The following is a 19,576-nucleotide window of genomic DNA, read 5'->3' as shown; positions in this document are numbered from 1 at the left end:
TATTGTCATTTTTCTTTTTATAATCATGTTTTATGTAAAACTTAATATTCTGTTTTATCTTGCTGAATGGCAGAACTATCAAAACATTAACAAACTGTCCCCTCACAAAGCATTTTGCTATCATTAAAATGAATGCATAGTCATCCAGTGCTATCATTAAAATGAATGCATACAGTCATCCAGTGCTATCATGAAAATGAATGCATACAGTCATCCAGTGTTATCATTAAAATGAAATGCAAACAGTCATCCAGTGTTATCATTAAAATGAATGCAAACAGTCATCCAGTGCTATCATTAAAATGAATGCATACAGTCATCCAGTGCTATCATGAAAATGAATGCATAGTCATCTAGTTCTATCATGAAAATGAATGCATAGTCATCCTGTGCTATCATGAAAATGAATGCATAGTCATCTAGTTCTATCATGAAAATGAATGCATACAGTCATCCTGTGCTATCATTAAAATGAATGCATAGTCATCCAGTGCTATCATGTAAATGAATACATAGTCATCCAGTGCTACCATTAAAATGAGTGCATAGTCATTCAGTGCTATCATGAAAATGAATGCATAGTCATCCAGTGCTATCATCAAAATGAATGCATAGTCATTCAGTGCTATCATGAAAATGAATGCATACAGTCATCCAGAGATAGCATCAAATGAATGCATAGTCATCCAGTTCTATCATGAAAATGAATGCATAGTCATCCTGTGCTATCATTAAAATGAATGCATAGAGTCATCCTGTGCTATTATTAAAATGCATGCATACAGTCATCCAGTGCTATCATTAAAATGAATGCATGCAGTCATCAAGTGCTATCATTAAAATGAATGCATGCAGTCATCCAGTGCTATCATGAAAATGAATGCATACAGTCATCCAGTGCTATCATTAGAATGAATGCATACAGTCATCCAGTGCCCTCTCTGGTCTGTAGGGTTTGCTCACAAGTCCTTTTTCTCCAGAAATGTAAATAGGAAGTGTTGGCAAGAAATAAGCTCAGCTAATCAAACCCTGTAACTTGTTATCAAACTTGTGCAAAATTGTGATGACATAACCAGATCTCAAAATTGGATCAGAAGTACATCCTCCAAAAGCAATAAGCTCTCAGATGCAAGACAATCTCAATAATATTTGTGATTCTTGCTCAATATAAACAGTATTCAATGTCTGATTAACTTCTGCTCCAAAGTATCGACTCCAGAGTATAGACTCCAGAGTATCAACTCCAAAGTATCGACTCCAGATTAATAACAAACAATTGCTGAAGGATGGACAACATACACTGCAAAACATATGCAGGGCCATACCGTAAGCTCAATTTGTCTTACCCTCAGGTGAGCTAAAACCCTAACTCATCTAAAAATTACCTAATATAGAAAGTCAAACTCATCATTTAAGTACTGAGAACAAATGTCATTTTCAGATTTGGACATTATATATATATATATATATATATATATATATATATATATATATATACACACACACACACACACATACCAGCTACCTACTCAGCCCAGATGGTACCACTGAGTGGTCATTAAACATCAATATATTTATACACTATGTAGAGGATGTTTTCTTTTCATATTTTAATACTGGATATATTTCATTGTGTGGTACCAAAAACATATTTTAATCAATGGCAAGGTCACAAGTTAAAAAATACACAATTTTCATTACCATAAGAAGACATATATCCAGTAATAACGTAGGAAAGAAAAATTTCTTTTAATTATATACCAAACTTTCCCAGAATCAAAGTTTAGAAGATTACATTCAATGTTTTGAAGAACACGCTCACCCCCACCCACTTTTCGTAAGTTATTCTAATGTTCATAGGCTGATCATTCAAATGTATGTGAGTTACCGTATATACTCGTGTATAAGCCCGTTCGCGTATAAACCGACCCCCAAACTGAACAGGTATAAACACTAAAAAGTGCATGACCCGCATAAAAGCAGACCGACAACTCCGAGACACCTCAAGATCCACAAGTTCTAAATGCATTTATTTAGGCAAACTTAAACTGAAAAAATTACATTCTTATCTCGAGGTTGTTGTGCATGATTATTAAAAAGAAATGGTATAAACTTGTTTGAAAAATAATTTATTTAATTTTCTGTTTTCTTATTGTTTCTGCCTAATTGAGCAATCACAAGTTGCTGTAACACTACCTCTCCCTTTTGACTCGGTTATTGTTTTGCATTATAGCATTGGACATTTTATATCAGTGCACCAGTAATTACATTTTTACTTTGCTTTAAAATTGTAAATACCTAACTCATTAAAATGTAGTCCCAGTATGACAAAACAATGAAGAAACAATATGGTTCGCTGCTAATACCGTAAAAGCTGAGTTGTAGTTTGCTTTGATGTAAGCAACCTTACACCATACCTGTCAACTTTCACGCCAGAGGAAGAAACAAACTCCTGATTTTTGGGGTAGCTCCACGCCAACCTCCTGATTTCATAATATCTTCCAATTTTTGCACAGTACTCTCGGTTATTACATTATGTCTTTGATTTTCATTTCTTCTAAACAAGAAAAGTCCTACATGTTCTGTTGTATCACCTGCGAATTATTGTTGTGATGAAATAATTACTTTACTGTAAAGAATTTGCTTCTTCACTAAACAGAATGTTATGTTTCACATTATTCATGTAAATTAATATTTTTTTACCTCTATAATAAAAAAAAATATTAAAAAAAATAAACCAGAACAAAAAAGTAAACCACTACAATATTATCATCTACAATAAATTTCAATCCTAAGAATGATCGCTACGAATGCTGTAACTCCATATGCTATAGTGCCATTTCTACGAAAGAAACTTACACGAGTGAACACCTGTCATTTTTATACCATATATACCAATGTTAATTACCATCATTAAATTAAAAGAAGGAATGAAAATACCACACAGCAAATGTGTCCTAAAAAAACTAATTCAGAATATATTTTTTATAATAAACAATACTAAATGCTTTACGATTTGACAATAAAGGAATATGGTCGGATATACAAAGAGGGGAAAACAGTTGCCACATGTACAGTACCATATGGCTGGCTATTTTGGTACCTTTAGTTAAAAAAATTGAGAATCCATTATTTGTCAATCAATTGCTGGTGCTTGTGTAATACACAGTAGTGTAGAATGTAGTTTATTTGAATTACGATGGAGGGCCAATCATTTTCACAAAATAGTTGCATGGATAAGGATTCACTTTTATTTGGTCATGCTGGCTTTCTTGCTTGTTTATTTAAGACTAATCTTTAGCTATTGTGCAGTTCGGCCACAGCTGACCAGAATATGAAAATAGGGCATGTCCTGGGGGAAAATAGGTCACGTCACAGGGAAAAATGGCGAGACTTTTTTTGTGAATTTCACGCATATTAGACCAGGAAGATCGATCAATATTTTGGTACCTTTAGTTAAACAAAATTGGGAATCCTTTATTTGCTAATCAATTGCTGGTGCTTGCATAACACACAATATTGTAGAATGTGGTTTCTTTGAATTACAATGCCATTTTCACAAAATAGTTGCATCGATAAGGATTCACTTTTAATTGGTCGTGCTGGCTTTCTTGCTTGTTTATTTAAGACTAATCTTTAGCTATTGTGCAGTTCAGCCACAGCTGACCAGAATATGAAAATAGGGCATGTCCTGGAGGAAAATAGGTCATGTCACAGGGAAAAGTGGCGAGACTTTTTTTTGCGAATTTCATGCATTTGGACCAGGACGATCTATTAATATGTAGTTAAAACAAGGCTTTAAAAATGTCACGAAAAAACTCCTGATTTTAGGTCCCAATCTCTATTTTTTGTATTCAGTCTCCCTACTTGGCTTTTGAAAAGTTCATAGGTATGCGTTACATCCTGTTTTACAAACCTATGGTAAATGTGCTAATATTATGGAATAAAAGGCAAAAATTCACATCAATGTACTGGTATAGTTACCAGTCAAAATTCTCTCTAATCACAATCCAGTTTCAGGGTTTTAACGATTAACTGGCCTGTACTGCTGTTGCAAAATGAAAGACAAATTCGCCGACTATCAACATAGGAGACAGCGAAACATTAAGCTTTCCACTGTGTGGAACGTTATGATGTTTGTTCAACTAAGACACAAAACTAAAATTGATTGATGTTGATCTCTATGAGAATTTTAGCCTTTATTATTACCACTCTTTGGGAACATGTAAATTATGATGGTTATGTACCTTGAACAATAAAATCTGCGTACCTTTTTAAAAATATTACCTCAATTTGTAGGATCACTTATATCAGTAAAAATTAGTAACTCGTAAGCACGTGATTCAAAGTAAATGAAACAGCTATTAAGGACTAGCTGAAATGTTATCTGGAAGAATGCAATTTGGTCGAAACAATGAATAAAGCAAAATCAGCATCTAAGATGTTTGGGAATAAGCAAGGATTTAAGTGATGCTATGCATGCTTTGCACTGTGTAAGTACTGTACATTATAGTTCAGCATGGTCTCCCTGGTAAACTCAACCGGCACACATATATGAAGTCTTTATTTACCTTTATTTAACTTGTTTGTAGGAGAAATCAGAAAATATGCACATGCAAATTAATAACAAAATCAATCATAGTACTTTATAACAGTTTAATAAATGTGGGGTCACCGAAAGTTACTTTTATTTTACATACATCTTAGGGCACAGAAAAAATTATTGTTTCGTGTCCCAAGATTTACAGCCATTACAGTAGTCAACCAAAATACCTAAAAACTGTCAAGTTTACACATTGGCCGGCAGGTAAGCTGCCCCCCCCCCCTTTCAGGCTGTTGTTTTTTCCTAAATTATTCAGCTTATACATGAGTATGCACAGTAAGAAAGCGGCAGGATTGGGTTGATCTAATCTGTTACAGTAAATTACATTTTGTCATTTTACAAACTATTTGACCCTATCGGAAAACAATGCAAGTCCAATTGAGCAATGCATCACAGCGGGTTTGTAGTTGTTAAGATTGGGGATATAACTTCAGAGAGACACAAATGGCATGTGGTCAAATTTCTTTTAACAAATATTAATTTCCATGTCTGAAATGTAAGGCAGCTTCTATTTATTTGCTCTAGCTCACAAAGTACTTGTTTTTGTTGCTGCAGGTATGACTTTTGTAGGCACATACAATCAAGCATTGCATGACATGATGAGAATCTTATATTTTCAGATGTGAAAATATGAAGATATATTGTTCACATGTAAAAATATAGGAATGAAAAAATATTAAAATTATTTTGCCATGAAGTCTCTATATTTCACACTTCAGCATATAATAAACTGACTATATACTCATACAGCAATTAGAAGACCATTGAGATTGCAAGACAAAACCATAATTTTCTTGCACCTTCCCACACTATTACCTCATTCTTTTTCTTCTTCTCCTCATCCTCCTTCTCCCTCTTGTGGGACTCGGGTATGATGTCATCAAGCCACTGTAGTTCTCGCTGTGTGAAGATCCAGTCCATTCCCTTCCGCACAAAACACATCGCCAAGACCTAAATCGAAAGAACTGGCCTTAATACCATTCCAAGAACAAACTCTTCGTTCTGACGAAATCTAAAATTTTTGCCAATTTTCAATTGTTTAGGTATAAGGATTTTTTTTAAAGAATCTCCGGCATATTTAGAATTTTTTAAGGTCCTCAGGAGTCCTTGATCCCAATATCAAATATTTCCAATTCATGCAGAATCAGTAAGTTCAGTAGGTTTTGCAATTTACTCTAAAATATTTCATCATCTATGACCTTATTTCTTAACCAAATGATGGGCCTTTGCTCCCATTCCAAATTCAATACAGATTGTTGTTGTTGTTCTTTTCTTCAGGACATGATTGGCTATACATGATGGCAGAGGAAGAACCAAGGAAAACCCCGGAGAAAAACTGCTGAAACAAATGTAGCTACTGGCAAGCTATCTCACATACCCACACTGAGGCTCAAACACCAATAGAGGTGAGATGGCAATGATCAGTAAAGGCAAGCATTTTAGACCACTCAGAAACCTTTTAATACAGAGTTTTCCCATCTGTGCTAAATAGCATCGGAAGGACCGTGAACTCTCACAATAAATACAACATGAAGCTTGCTAAGAGGAATGGAACTCACCATGAGGGGGAATGCTATGGAGATGACCCTGACTGTCTTGATGACACAGAGTATGGTCAGACACAGAACCTGAATCCCAGTGAAGATATGAACTCTCTTGGTCGGCACATGTCGGAGGTACATGTAGTCAGGCTGGTATTTTGGGGGCATGAAGATTATAAGAACACGGTTCACTAGCTGCATCCCCTGAAGCGAGGACACACCCATATAAAGAAAGACTCCATACACTACTGGCAGGGGAATGAACTGGAAATACAGAGCAAAATTACAAAGTATATATGGAGTTGCATCCTTTGATGAGAGGACATGATCATATGCAGAAGGACTTCATATGCTGATGGCTGGGGAATGAATCAGAATTAAGTAGCAAATTAAAAAAGTGAAATTACAAAATTAAATTACAAAAGCAAAGGTCTCTTTAAGATAAAATATGTCAGTGTGAATATTCTTATCACTTGTACTCAATGTCACAACAATATTACAATTTACAGTATAAAAAAATGAATGCATAGCAAGCCATACTCAACTACCATAAAGTGTTATTACCATATATACTTGCGTTTAAGTAAAGTCCAACAGCAAACTGCACAGACCCAGATCTGCTACTGCATAATGTGTGGGCAGATCTGGGTCTATGCAGTTTGTGAAAAGTACTCAGTAAAAGGAACTATACAGACCCTGATCTGCCAGCACATTGCACAACAACATATCAGGATCTATGCTGTTTGCAGTTTGACTCAACTTATATGCAAGTATACACAGCAGTTGAACATACTGATCGTTTAAATGCAAATGTGCATAACTCTGAAACAGACACAGATATAGAATCACTCAGTTTACATGTTCTGGTGTTATATTTTATTTCAATTAAACACAAATTTATATAGCAGGCTGAATTTACACAAAAACAGCCAAGAAGGCGTTTGACCAATTCAAAACTGTCATTTAGTCTAAAACATTATTATGTTGGCCTTGTGACCCTACCAGACTCCAGTACAACTGTGAAAAGCTTAGTCAAGTTGAAATGTAAAAGAAAAGAAAACTAGTACAGCATTTTCTTACAGTAGTACTGTTCAGTGGAGATCTGGATGTGTACAGTGCAGCAAGAAAGGTTGTCTTACACCAATGTATATAAAAGGTGAAGTTCAGTGTACATAGAACAATACTGTACTAGTGCCTTGGACTGTAAATATTTTATTTTTTGATGTTATGGTGTGATTCACTTAATGACAGAGCTGACAGAATATGTTTTTTTACAAAGTACTTTACTGATTGCTGAATCGGGAGTTTTCACTTGATTCCTGTGCACTTAATATACACGACATCTTGGGTGCCAGCACTGTACAGTATGAACACTTAATATACACGACATCTTGGGTGCCAGCACTGCACAGTATGAAAATTTAATATACATGACATCTTGGGTGCCAGCACTGTACAGTATGAACACTTAATATACATGACATCTTGGGTGCCAGCACTGTACAGTATGAACACTTTATATACATGACATCTTGGGTGCCAGCACTGTACAATATGAACACTTAATATACACAACATCTTGGGGGCCAGCACTGTTTGGGACTGAAATCTTTTTTCAGTGTTCAGAGCAGAGGCGTTTCAGTTTGCTAAATAAATGTTACTGGAATTAAAGGAAAAATTCAGCACCAGAAAAATGATTCAATATTAAGAGAATATTGATTGTGTGGTTTAAGTCTGGAGAGATTTTCCATATCTCTATAACAAATGCTACATAAACAAATTAAAAAATTAAAATGTGGGGTACTTACATTTAGAACTTTTGTCAGAAATATGGACAGTCCAATCATCAGGGAAATGGCAATGCCTGTAACCCTCTGTTCCCTGTGATAATGAAAAGATTGATCAAATTACCAGTAATTACCACAGATAAATCACAATAATAAACAAGTTTTAAGTTCGTATTGGCCCGTAATCATGTATACAATCAATAATATCATGTATACAAACAATAACATCATGCATACAATTAAATGATACAATAACATCATGTACAATCAATAACATAATGTATACAATCAAATGATACAATAACATTATGTATAAAATCAATAACATCATGTATACAATTAAATGATACAATAACATCATGTACAATCAATAACATAATGTATACAATCAAATGATACAATAACATTATGTATAAAATCAATAACATCATGTATACAATTAAATGATACAATAACATCATGTACAATCAATAACATAATGTATACAATCAAATGATACAATAACATTATGTATAAAATCAATATCATCATGTATACAATCAAGTGATACAAAATGCGTTTTATCATACCACAATCAACAAATAACTATGCATGAAACAAGAGACCAGAATCAAAAGAATTAATTTCATGCATTCATAGTAAAAAGCCCTTGGTTTTCAGCATAAAAACCCCAAATAAATGGGGTAGCAGGTTAACAGTGCAGATGCTCAAAAAAAGGGAAGAAATATCAGAAGTAATACATGCTAAATCTTGCTCACTCAACAAAATTCATGTGAAATGTACCTTAAAAAGACCCTTCTCATTGACTGTGAACAATCCAAAAGAAAAACCTGATATTTAAGTACAAAAGAACCTGTCTTCAAATACCACCCATTATGCAAACAAATATCATGGTCTCTCAAACAGTTTTAACTATTCTTAATAAACACAAATATAGTCCAAGACACCTAATGCTTAATTATAATCAACAAAAATTCACTCGGAAAACGCATGTTAGTTATAATTTCACACCAAGAAAAAAGAACAATAATGGTTTTAATCTTATTTAGCACTTTAGTATTTTTAAATAAAATTTTTAAAAAAACAAGTCAATTATATTTAAAGGAATAATAAATAAACTGGTAATGCCCATTCCCATATTTGAACCAAATGTTGGCAAATATTTACAAAGGATATCTTTATGAATTATAATCCTATACATTTCTGACTAATTTATTAGGATGGACCCTGGTGTAATCAAAGGAACAAAGACAGGTTAAACATAACTCTATTACTCTGCCCATAAACAACTGTATGATGTTAAGTTACATGAGTTTCAAAAACTTTTTGCACAAAACAGGGTCCATTCCTGAATGTTGTTGTTGATGTTGCTGTTGTAAGGTTTAACACCATTTTTCAGTCCAAGATAGGCTATACATGGCGGCCAGTATAAATGGTGGAGGAAGAACCTGGGAAAGCCCGGAAAAGAACCACCAGCTTATGGTACACTACTGGCAAGCCTTCTTACATACCCACACTGGCCAAACCCAAGACTTGAATCCACACAGACGGATGTGAGATGGCAGTGATCAGTAATAGTGAATGCTTTAGACCACTCGGCTACTCGGGGCCCCCATTCCTGGATGTATGATTTGCACTAATCTCTCCAAAATCTTGCCAAAACTTCACTTGAATTTTGCAAAAATTGTGCATTTTATTTTTCAGGAAATCTGTTGTGTCATTAAATCCCTCCTATATTAGAAAATATCCCCCTTTTTCATTTATTTTTAATAAATCCTGCACAAAATCTTGAAGTTTGTTTGCTGATTCTGCTGAAGAAGTTCCATATCTACTCACATATAAGCCGAATCATTTAGGAAAAAATAAAAGCCTGGAAGAAAGAGGGTGGGATTGGCTTATCTTAGGGCCAAGGTCAAAACTTGACAATTTTAAAGTTTTTTTTTGTTGACTACTACAATGGCAGTAACTCTTGGGACACAAATATGTTATATGTTTTCTCTGTTTCCCAAGACTTGTTGGCATGTAAAAAAAAACCACAACACTTGTAGACAAAAAAAGTCATGCAATATTGTAAAGATTGACACAAGTAACACAGCAGTTACCAGCTCTTTCAATAATACCAATAAACTGTTATAAATTACTATGGATGTTTTTGTTATTATTTTGCATGTGCATATTTTCTGAATTTTTTTCCAACATGAAATTAAATTAAGGCAAATAAACAATTTTTAATTCATATACCAGTTCAAGTTTATCCAGGAGACAAGGATGTACTATATTGTACAATATTTAAACCATGCAAATTGTGCTTTGTGTCCCTTATATCCTTGTTTATTTCCAAAAATATTAGATGCAGATTTTGCTTTATTTATTGTTCCTGCCAAATCACATCTTCCAGATCACATTTCAGCAAGATGTATATAGCAGTTTCATTTACACTGATCCACCCACTCATTATTAGTACTCTTTTACAATGATATAAATGATCCTACAAATTGAGGTCATTTTTATGAAAAGGTACACACATTTAATTGTAAAAGGTACACACATTTAATTGTATAAGGTACACACATTTAATTGTATAAGGCACATAACCTGCATATATTAACATAACTGTTTCATGTTCATGAAAGACTGATGATAATAAATTCTGAATAAAGATCGACTAAGATCATCATCGATCTATCTTAGTTTTGTGTTTTGCCTAAACAAAATCATAATTTTCTACAAAATGTAGGGTTGTTTGGTTTGCCATATTAAATAAAATATCAAAATTAAGAATGTTCGTGTTGCTAATTTCTTCTATTTTTTCAATATGCATAGTTTCAATGAAAAAATACCAACAAATGATACAGGAAGTGATATTTTGTATTATGTAAGGAATTCCCTGATTTCATCATTGCAATTTCATGACTTGTCTGGATTCAGTTCCGACGAAATACCAGATTTTATCAATAATGTTGCCATTTATGATGAAGGATATGACATTTTGTCATCAGATATCGACATTGACATGTAATCTGATTGGAGCAAAATTGACGATGATCAGCCAAATTGGTTTGCAGACATCCAAGACAATGACCCAAGTCAATTTACTCAGCAGTCAGGACCATCACATAGTCTGCAGGAAACAGCACCAGAACCAGACTATTTCAATTTATATTTTGGAATGTTTGAAGAGATAGTATTTGAAAACAAATACACTTGCAGCTGAACAATAGGCGGATCATGAAACCAAACTGGTCAGACACTAGTGTGCTTGAGATGTCTGCCTTTCTAGGAATGTTCATCCCTTAAGGGATAATTCTAGCTCCTGACTATAGTTTTTATTGGTCAAATGACAAGTTTCTCTCCAATGATGGAATCATAGCTGTAATTCCATGCAGAAGGTTTGAAAAATTCCTCTAGCACCCAAGTATAACTTACTGATGACAATACAGATCTTCCTTTTGATTAAAATTTCACGCACAATTCATTATATGGTCCATCAGGAAGATTGCTTTCAAGGGATGACACAAATCCAAGCAATATCTTCCACTGAAGACAATCAAGCTTGAAAGTGTGGATGTGCTGTGACAGTTTGTCTGGTTTCTGTCACCAGTTTGAGTTTTACCAAGCAAAGTAAAATAACATCAAGTGAATGACAGCATAAAGGGTCTCGGCTATCGAGTTGTCCAAAGACTGACAAAACCATTGTGAAGAAACTTTTATCAAGTATATTTTGACAACTTTTTTACATCCATCAGAATGGTGCAAAATTTATTGAGACATGGTATGTACTAGTGGCACCATGACAAAAAAACAGTAAAGGCTTCCCAGAGGAATTTAAAAATCCACATACATGGAGCAAGGAGACCATCTAAACAGACAGGATTGAAACCCAACCACCACACTGTGGAAGGACAAGAAACCAGTCTTAGTTCTATCCACAGCAGCAGACCCAACCCTCATTGATACTACCAACCAGAAACAGAAAGATGGGACAGTACAACTGGTCAACTGTCCAAGGGCAGTTACAAAGTAATGAGATTACTACCGAGGGTTGATATATGTGGCCAACTCGGCCAAATATCCAGCTGGACAAGCATACAAGAAATGGGGGCATTACATGTCCCCTTCATTATCAAAATATGGCTAATCAATGCCATTATAACAATGGCATTATATGTCCCCTTCATTATCAAAATATGCCTAATCAATGCCATTATAACAATGGCATTACATGTCCCCTTCCTGATCAAAGATCAAAATATGCATAATCAATGCCTTTATAACAATGGCAGCAAGTCACTGCAAGAGTCAGGCATGAAGCAAGAAATTCAAATAGATTTTCAAATTAATTTGGCCAAGCTGTTTCAAGTACAGGAAGTTGCCATCCAGCAAACTTGTTGTAGCCCTAGTGTGACACACACAGACTGCAGACACTTAAAAGAAAAAAAATTAACCCATAAATACCGCACCAAGCAAAGAGAATAGAGACAAAAGGACACCAAATTTGGCTGTATCATTTGCAGCGTCCATCTCTTCAGCATAGAATGTCATGTGTTTCACCAAAGTATGATCACTGCAGAGGAGTAGCTATGTGCTCCAGTACAATTGTAAATCGTTTATTGTCATGTTTTGTATCTTTCCTCGATGATCACAAAAATCTGAGAAGAAATGATTTACTAAATAGTGGATATTTATATTGGAGATCAACTCTTCAATGAAATGAAACATTAGGCATGGTGATCTTTTTTCTTATTATACACACGTATAACTAGATGCATCTACCTATCCTTAACCATATAACTAATGACCAATAACAATAACACACTTTAAAATATGTTTGTAATAACCTTTAATATGCCCTAGTATGGAAAGCAGGCCAAGTTAATGAATAACTTGTGAAAATATTGTTTTTTGAAGGAGACTGAACTGTGTTTGAAAAATCTATAATTAGTAACACGTAAAGTGTGAATATTCTCAGGCTCTAAATATATAGTAACCTCAAAACTTTGATGTTTAATTTCATCATTGCAGAAAACAAACATTACCATAGCTATTCAATGATAACGAAATGAAGCTTTAAATTCCATCTTTGATCGAATGAGATCCCTATTTCCAACTGAATCCTACACCTCCAAGAGTAAAATAGCACCATTTTACTATATGACTGCATCTATTTTTAGAAATGGTGATTTCCTTACTATGACCACACACATTTTAATTTTGTTACAATAACCACTGATATGAGGGCAAATTTTAGGTTTCAATGTTTGTGTGTGTACTTGTAATATTGTTGTCTATTTGTTAGATATTATTTGTTTGGCTGTTTTTATTTTCATAAAATGGGTGATGTTAGAAATCAACCTTGACCTTACATAACACACTGACGATATATAAAGCGAACTGAATTCAACAACTTCACGTTATGCAATACATTTTGGACCATAATTTTTTTTAAAGCTAAATATTCACTCACATAATATTTAGATTATACTTTTTATGAATTCTGTATTTTCCTTAATGTATGTGCCAAATGATTTACAAATACAGCCAGTCTAATGAACAAGTACTGCCTAGATAATGCAATGTCCACCATTATTACCTTTCTGCCCACTGACAGATTCACTTCAGCATTGCAGTGAAAATTTTCACTGAAAAATATTTTACAATATGCTTTCCCCAAATATGTTGGTTAAATACATGTTGGTATTTATTTACTGATATTTTAAATTTCAAAGCACAAGTTGGTGTGCTTTTTCATCACAAGATGATGACAATAACATGCAGCAGTGATGATGAAATAAATGCATTTAGAACTTACCATGTGAATCTTGTGATGGTTTGGTGGGTTGTTTTATGTTCAGGTCATCCACTTTCTAATGTTTTTACCAATAAAATTTGCGGGGAGGTGGGTTGGCCATTATGTGAACAGATTTTATGCATGAGTATATATGACAATACACATTCCTAGATAATGGCTACAACAGGCAAGACAATTAAATTAAAACTACTCATATTGTTGACAGATTTAAGAGTTAATTACTTCATCAGATACCACGTGTGTGCATGCATGTGTGTACATGTGTGCGAGAAGAGAAAGGGAGATTGTCTGATTTTTGTTGTTGGTTGTTAATGAAAATTTTGCACAGAAAAGAATATTTAGTGCTAAGGCAAATAAATATCTTCATATATTTAAAAATAAATATGGCATTAAATATTCTTTCATATGCAGAGTTTTCATGAATTACCTATCAGTTAATCATAGATGGTGTTCCTGGAGACAAAATTCAATAGTCAACTCCTGTTGATTTATGAGGATTCAAAGTTTCAACAGTAGACTGGCATTAATGAATGAACCATCATGGCTTCCAGACAGAGAGAGAGAGAGAGAGAGAAGCTGAGAAAGCTCACCTGGCACCAATTAATTTTGGTGTCTCTCCTGGTGCATTGCATTCAGACTCCTTCCTCAAGCTGTTAACATGGTTGATGGAGGCAACTGTTTCTGACACAAACCAGGGAAGTCCGAGTGTGGAGCATATAATGATTAAGATGGCAACAACAAAGAGATCTAGGTGATACCCATGACCTTTCTGGAAAAAAAGGAAAATAATTATAACTTTATTTCAGTCATTAGTATGAGAGGCTCTGCAAACTTACTGTGATAATAATGATAATAATAATAATAATAGTAATAATAATAATAATGACTTTATTTAAAGAAGCTCATTTGGATCGTATGGTTTCAGGTTACCAAAAACTTGCATGAATGCATGCAAGCAGTAGCGTTTTATGGCACATCAGCACAACAGTGACCATTTGGTGACTAAAGTAAAGTCTGAAAAATGTAAAATCGAATTGCACAATTGTTTTTTTGAAATTTGTTCTAAATAAATGCAAATGTGAAGTAGAACAAAATATCTAGAAACATACATGGGTACAATTCTGTAAAATGTATATAAAATAAAAGATATAGGTAACACATGTCAAATCTTTAAAACATATAGTCATAATTAAGTTAATTATGAACAGATGGCAAGATTATGTCAAATTTTACACAAGGAAGAAAATGCAAAAATAACTCCACTCTTACTTAAAATCTGGAGACAGAAAAATAATAACATAGAAAAATATATGCATTAAATCTTCACTTCATAAGGGGACTATATTGCCAAAACATGTTATACAAAAATGAATTTAACCTCAGAATGGGACTCTGTAGCCCAAAAAACGTTCCTACAAGAGTCAAAACAGTTAGGAAAAACATAGAAAATCTTTCATTTTCATAAATCATCATCTCAAATCTCATATCTACTAAAGAAATTGTATTTTTTTCTGAGATGATCTTTCAATGTGAAATATAATTCTGGTCAAACTCACTATACATTTATTACATGTACAAGCAATTGGTGACACTGGTGCATTATACATCAGCATCATGTTTAACAGCCCTTCATGTAGGTACCTGACATTTTTTTCACCTTGACCTATGACCATTTTATCCAGAAATCAATAGGTTTCTTCCTTACCTGAAGTGCAAGTCATCCACAAATATTGACCTGATCTGTCATATAGAACTTATGTAACTGTGCAGAAATTGATTACTTGTTCAAGTCAGTGACCTTGACTTTTGACCTTCTGACTCCCCAAAATAATAGTCCTCTCTGTCCATGTGAGTTTGAGTCTTTGGCCAAATGTAAGAAAGCTTGCCAGTAGCTTCTGTGGATTGTTGATTCTTTATTGGTTCTTCTTCCACAAAACATACTCGTTGCCAAGTATAACGCTATTATGTGAAGAAAAATGGCAATAAATCCTCAAAAACAAACCTCACGGTCACAGATCTCAACATTTAACCATTTGACTAAAATGTCCTTAAAGTTATTCCTTAAACCACGTACAATTCATCCACAATGTATAGTGTATTTTGCTGAAATCATTACTGTGCTGAAACCTTTCTTTCTGAGTTACCCTGACCTTTGACCTATTGAGTTCAATGTCAACTGGGTTCTTCCATACCCAAAGTGTACAGTATCCACAAAGTCTGAAAACTGTAGACGGTTAATAACTCAAGCTACTGTGCAGAAACCAAATCCACCTTTCAGACACAGGTACCCTTGATCTTAGAGCTTTTGAGTCTAAACTTGATAGGGTTCTATCTTATCCCAAATGAAAGCCATCCACTAAGGTTGGAAACTGTGAATGGTGGACACTTTCAAGTTACTGTGTAGAATCCAAATTGGTAACAAATGGATGGACAACATAACTCTGAACTATGGCAGTGTATAAAAAGATGCTGGATTTAGACCTGATAAAAATCTTATGCGCATATGTCTTTCTATTCAAGATGAGTAGCTATAACAAGGTTTTCAAGATGGCTGCTGTGGTGGCCATATTGGATGTCCTACTGGAACAATGTTCATTAGGCCCAACTCAATATTATAAGTCCTTTTGTGAAAACCCTATGTTAATATAGCCATCCATTCAAGGTGGAGTTGTGATAACATAATTTTCCTGATGGCAGCTGTGGTGTCCATAATGGAATTCTGAGTGACAGTAACTAGCCATAAAGGTTTTCTTGTAATGTGAGTTTCCATTCAGCAGGAGTAGCTAGAAGAAGATTTTTCAAGATGGCTGCCATGGCAGTCATATTGGACATCAGATGAGCACCATGTGCATCTGTGGTGTGCTAGATATCAAGTGAAAACCATACACTGATATGACCATCCAATCAGGAGAACTAGCAGGACCATTTTCATTTAGGGTCAACTAGATATCAGAAATAGAAACCATGATATGACTTTCTGTTCAGGTAGAAGCAATAACAAGACTTTCAAGAGGGCTGCTATATTGGACATCAGACTGGCACCATTTTTATCTAGAACCAATTAGACATTATAAGAAGTTTTTGTGCAAAAACCCCATGTTGGTTTCACCATTCATCTGGAAAAAGTAGCGGTAGATAACAAGATTTTTTCAAGATGGTCGGTGTCTGAGCAGCAGCAGTTTCATTAGGACCAAACAGACCTAACAAAAGGTCATGTCTCCAAAGACAGACCATGGACTACGTATAAGAGGCATTCTAATAAGCACTTCCTGTCTGTGAACCAGAGAGCTAAAAGATGTTGTAAATTGTAAACTATTTTGAGAACTGCAAAGTTTTTCATGTTGTGGTGATAATGGCTTCTCATTTCACAGCAGATATAAAGGCAAGTACTATGTGATTACAATAAGCTTATTTTCCTTCCTGTTGACAATGACGGCAGTGATCTGTTGGTCCATAAACATCAAGATGGTGGCAAGGGAGGCAGGAATCAGAGCTGCAACAGCAAGCCACCATGGATTACCCCCAAAAGGGTTCACCACCCAGCCCCTGTTTGGATTTGTTGGCTGTAGAAAAAGAACAAAAACAAAGTAAGCCAGAAATGTGTACATTTGATGCACATGCAGCCTCTGTTTGATTGAACAGTGCAAGCCAAACATGGCAGAATGAATGCAACCATGAATGAACAATAGAATGTACGCAAATATGTATGAACAATAGAATTTATGCAACCATGAATGAGCAATTGAATGCATCCAAAAACGTACGAACAACAGAATTTATGCAACTATGAATAAACAATAGGTAAACAAGGTGTTTAAATGTAAACATGAAACATTAATGGAGCAGTGAATAATAGAGTCTAGTATGAAGGACTTGTGCAGCAAAATGGGATTTAACAGCCTTGCAAAGACATAAGCCATAACAGACTTGCAAATACATTAGCCATTACAACTGATTCAGGTTGACCTGGACAAGATTTTAACCCACTACCCACTGGCTGTGATTCCATACAAATGACAAATTAAGCCATCATGCTAATTATGTTGTTGTTGTTGTTCTAGGGTTTAACGCCATTTTTCAGCACAAGATAGGCTATACATGGCGGCCAGTATTAATGGTGGAGGAAGAACCCTGGAAAACCCAGGTAAGAACCACCGACCGACGAGAAGCTACTGGCAGGCTTTCCCACGTACCCACGCTAGCCGAGCTTTGGACTCGAACCCATGCAGACTGAGGTGAGATGGCAGTGATCCGGAACGGTGAGCGCTTTAGACCACTCGGCCACTCGGGGCCCCCTGCTAATTATGAATTAAGATGGATCAATATAACAAGTTTCATAAATGTAGGACTGAAACTGGTAATTTTAAATGTAATAAAGTTAAAGATACACAGCATGTAACAAACAAATGGCTCAAATTACTAGCACAAAAAATAGGTCATTCTGACTAGTTTGGTATATTTAAGTTACTCACTTTGAAATGCGTTCACATATTAATTTGTATGCCTGTGGATAAGATACTGAGAGTGTAGTGCAACCAATGGCCTGTGACCCAGTTGTATCCACATAATTACATAATAGGGGTGTGGCTTTAAAAATCTCTTATCAGGCCAATGCCCTGGAGGAGGTTCACATGCCTGCTGCATTTTTGAAAATACATAACCCTCTCAATAGTGAAAATCACATCAGTGACGTTTCTGGTATTGTTAAACTACTCTCATACAGATACAAGAAATAGGATCAAAGACAATTGAGGGAATGAGGTGGTATAGCAAAAAGTCTCCCACACATAAAAAGTCACAGTGACCTACTTTTAGCAAGATCTGGGCTACACTTTCTGTATCCACATACCGATTTCCTTGAATAGATCAAATAGCTTAAAATATAGAAGTCACTTAAATTGTTCTAATTAAGTCAAAGTGACTTACTTTTTATACAGGTGAGTTGTTCAAAGATGCACCTACATACCAGTTATCATGTGGTTAGATGAAATATGGTCCAAGATATTAAGGGCATATTGAATAAATGGTTGCTATAAAAAAAGAGGTCACTCAAGCAAGAAAATTACTTAACAGTGACCTAGTTTTTGCTATGACTGAATGAAACTCAATGACATATACCAATTTTCACAAAGGCAGGTAAAATATTCTCAAGGATAAGGATGATGTAGTGAGTGAATAGCTGACAATGCATAGGTCACACAAAAAATGAAAATTAGGTCACAGTCACCAGGTTTTTGTAGGGCTATGTTATGTTCCTGTGATGCATCTCTATATCCAACTTTCATGGGGGGCACTGAGTGGCCAAGTGGTCTAAAGTGCTCACTGTTACGGATCATTGCCATCTCACCTCTGTCTGCGTGGGTTCGAGTCTCAGGTTCAGCTAATGTGGGTATGTGAGAAAGCTTGCCAGTAGCTTTTCGTAGGTCACTGGTTCTTTCCGGGTTTTCCTGGGTTCTACCTCCACCATTTATACTTTGCCATGTACAGTCTATCTTGTGCTGAAAAATGGTGTTAAACCCTACAACAGCAACAACAACCAACTTTCATGACTGTAACTGCAGTAGGGTCCAAGATATTGAGGGCAAAGCCATATGAATGGCTATAAGACCAAAAATCACTCACATGCAAAAATGTGGTCAATGACTTAAGCATAGATGAAATATGGTCTAATATAATAAACAAATGCCTAAAATTACAAAAGTCACTCAAGCATAAAAACTTCACCATGTGTGTGTGTGTGATTTGTACTTTTAACAGTCATATCGCTACAATGTCTGCAGTGTGGCAGTTTAAACTGATGTCTAGCATTGGGGCATCATACTGCAGACATGTAGCA

General features: G+C 35.0%; 1 protein-coding gene across 1 annotated transcript in view; it reads right to left on the bottom strand.

The window, feature by feature from the left end:
- The window catches only part of LOC149790455 (electroneutral sodium bicarbonate exchanger 1-like), a 168,811-nt gene that overhangs the window by 21,167 nt on the left and 128,068 nt on the right, over positions 1-19,576 (bottom strand). The window contains exons 13-17 of the mRNA XM_089973223.1: positions 17,142-17,303; positions 14,331-14,509; positions 7,953-8,025; positions 6,163-6,408; positions 5,420-5,554 (exon numbers count right to left, since the gene is read on the bottom strand). Coding sequence (XP_089829349.1) covers positions 5,420-5,554; positions 6,163-6,408; positions 7,953-8,025; positions 14,331-14,509; positions 17,142-17,303 — 795 coding nt within the window. The remainder of the gene's footprint in view (positions 1-5,419; positions 5,555-6,162; positions 6,409-7,952; positions 8,026-14,330; positions 14,510-17,141; positions 17,304-19,576) is intronic.

Source organism: Sinohyriopsis cumingii, chromosome 10 (assembly GCF_028554795.1).
Source record: "Sinohyriopsis cumingii isolate HCF-2022 chromosome 10, ASM2855479v2, whole genome shotgun sequence".
Lineage (NCBI taxonomy): Eukaryota > Metazoa > Mollusca > Bivalvia > Unionida > Unionidae > Sinohyriopsis > Sinohyriopsis cumingii.
Note: the sequence above shows the minus strand (reverse complement) of the source record. Positions and strands in the feature narration are given on the sequence as shown.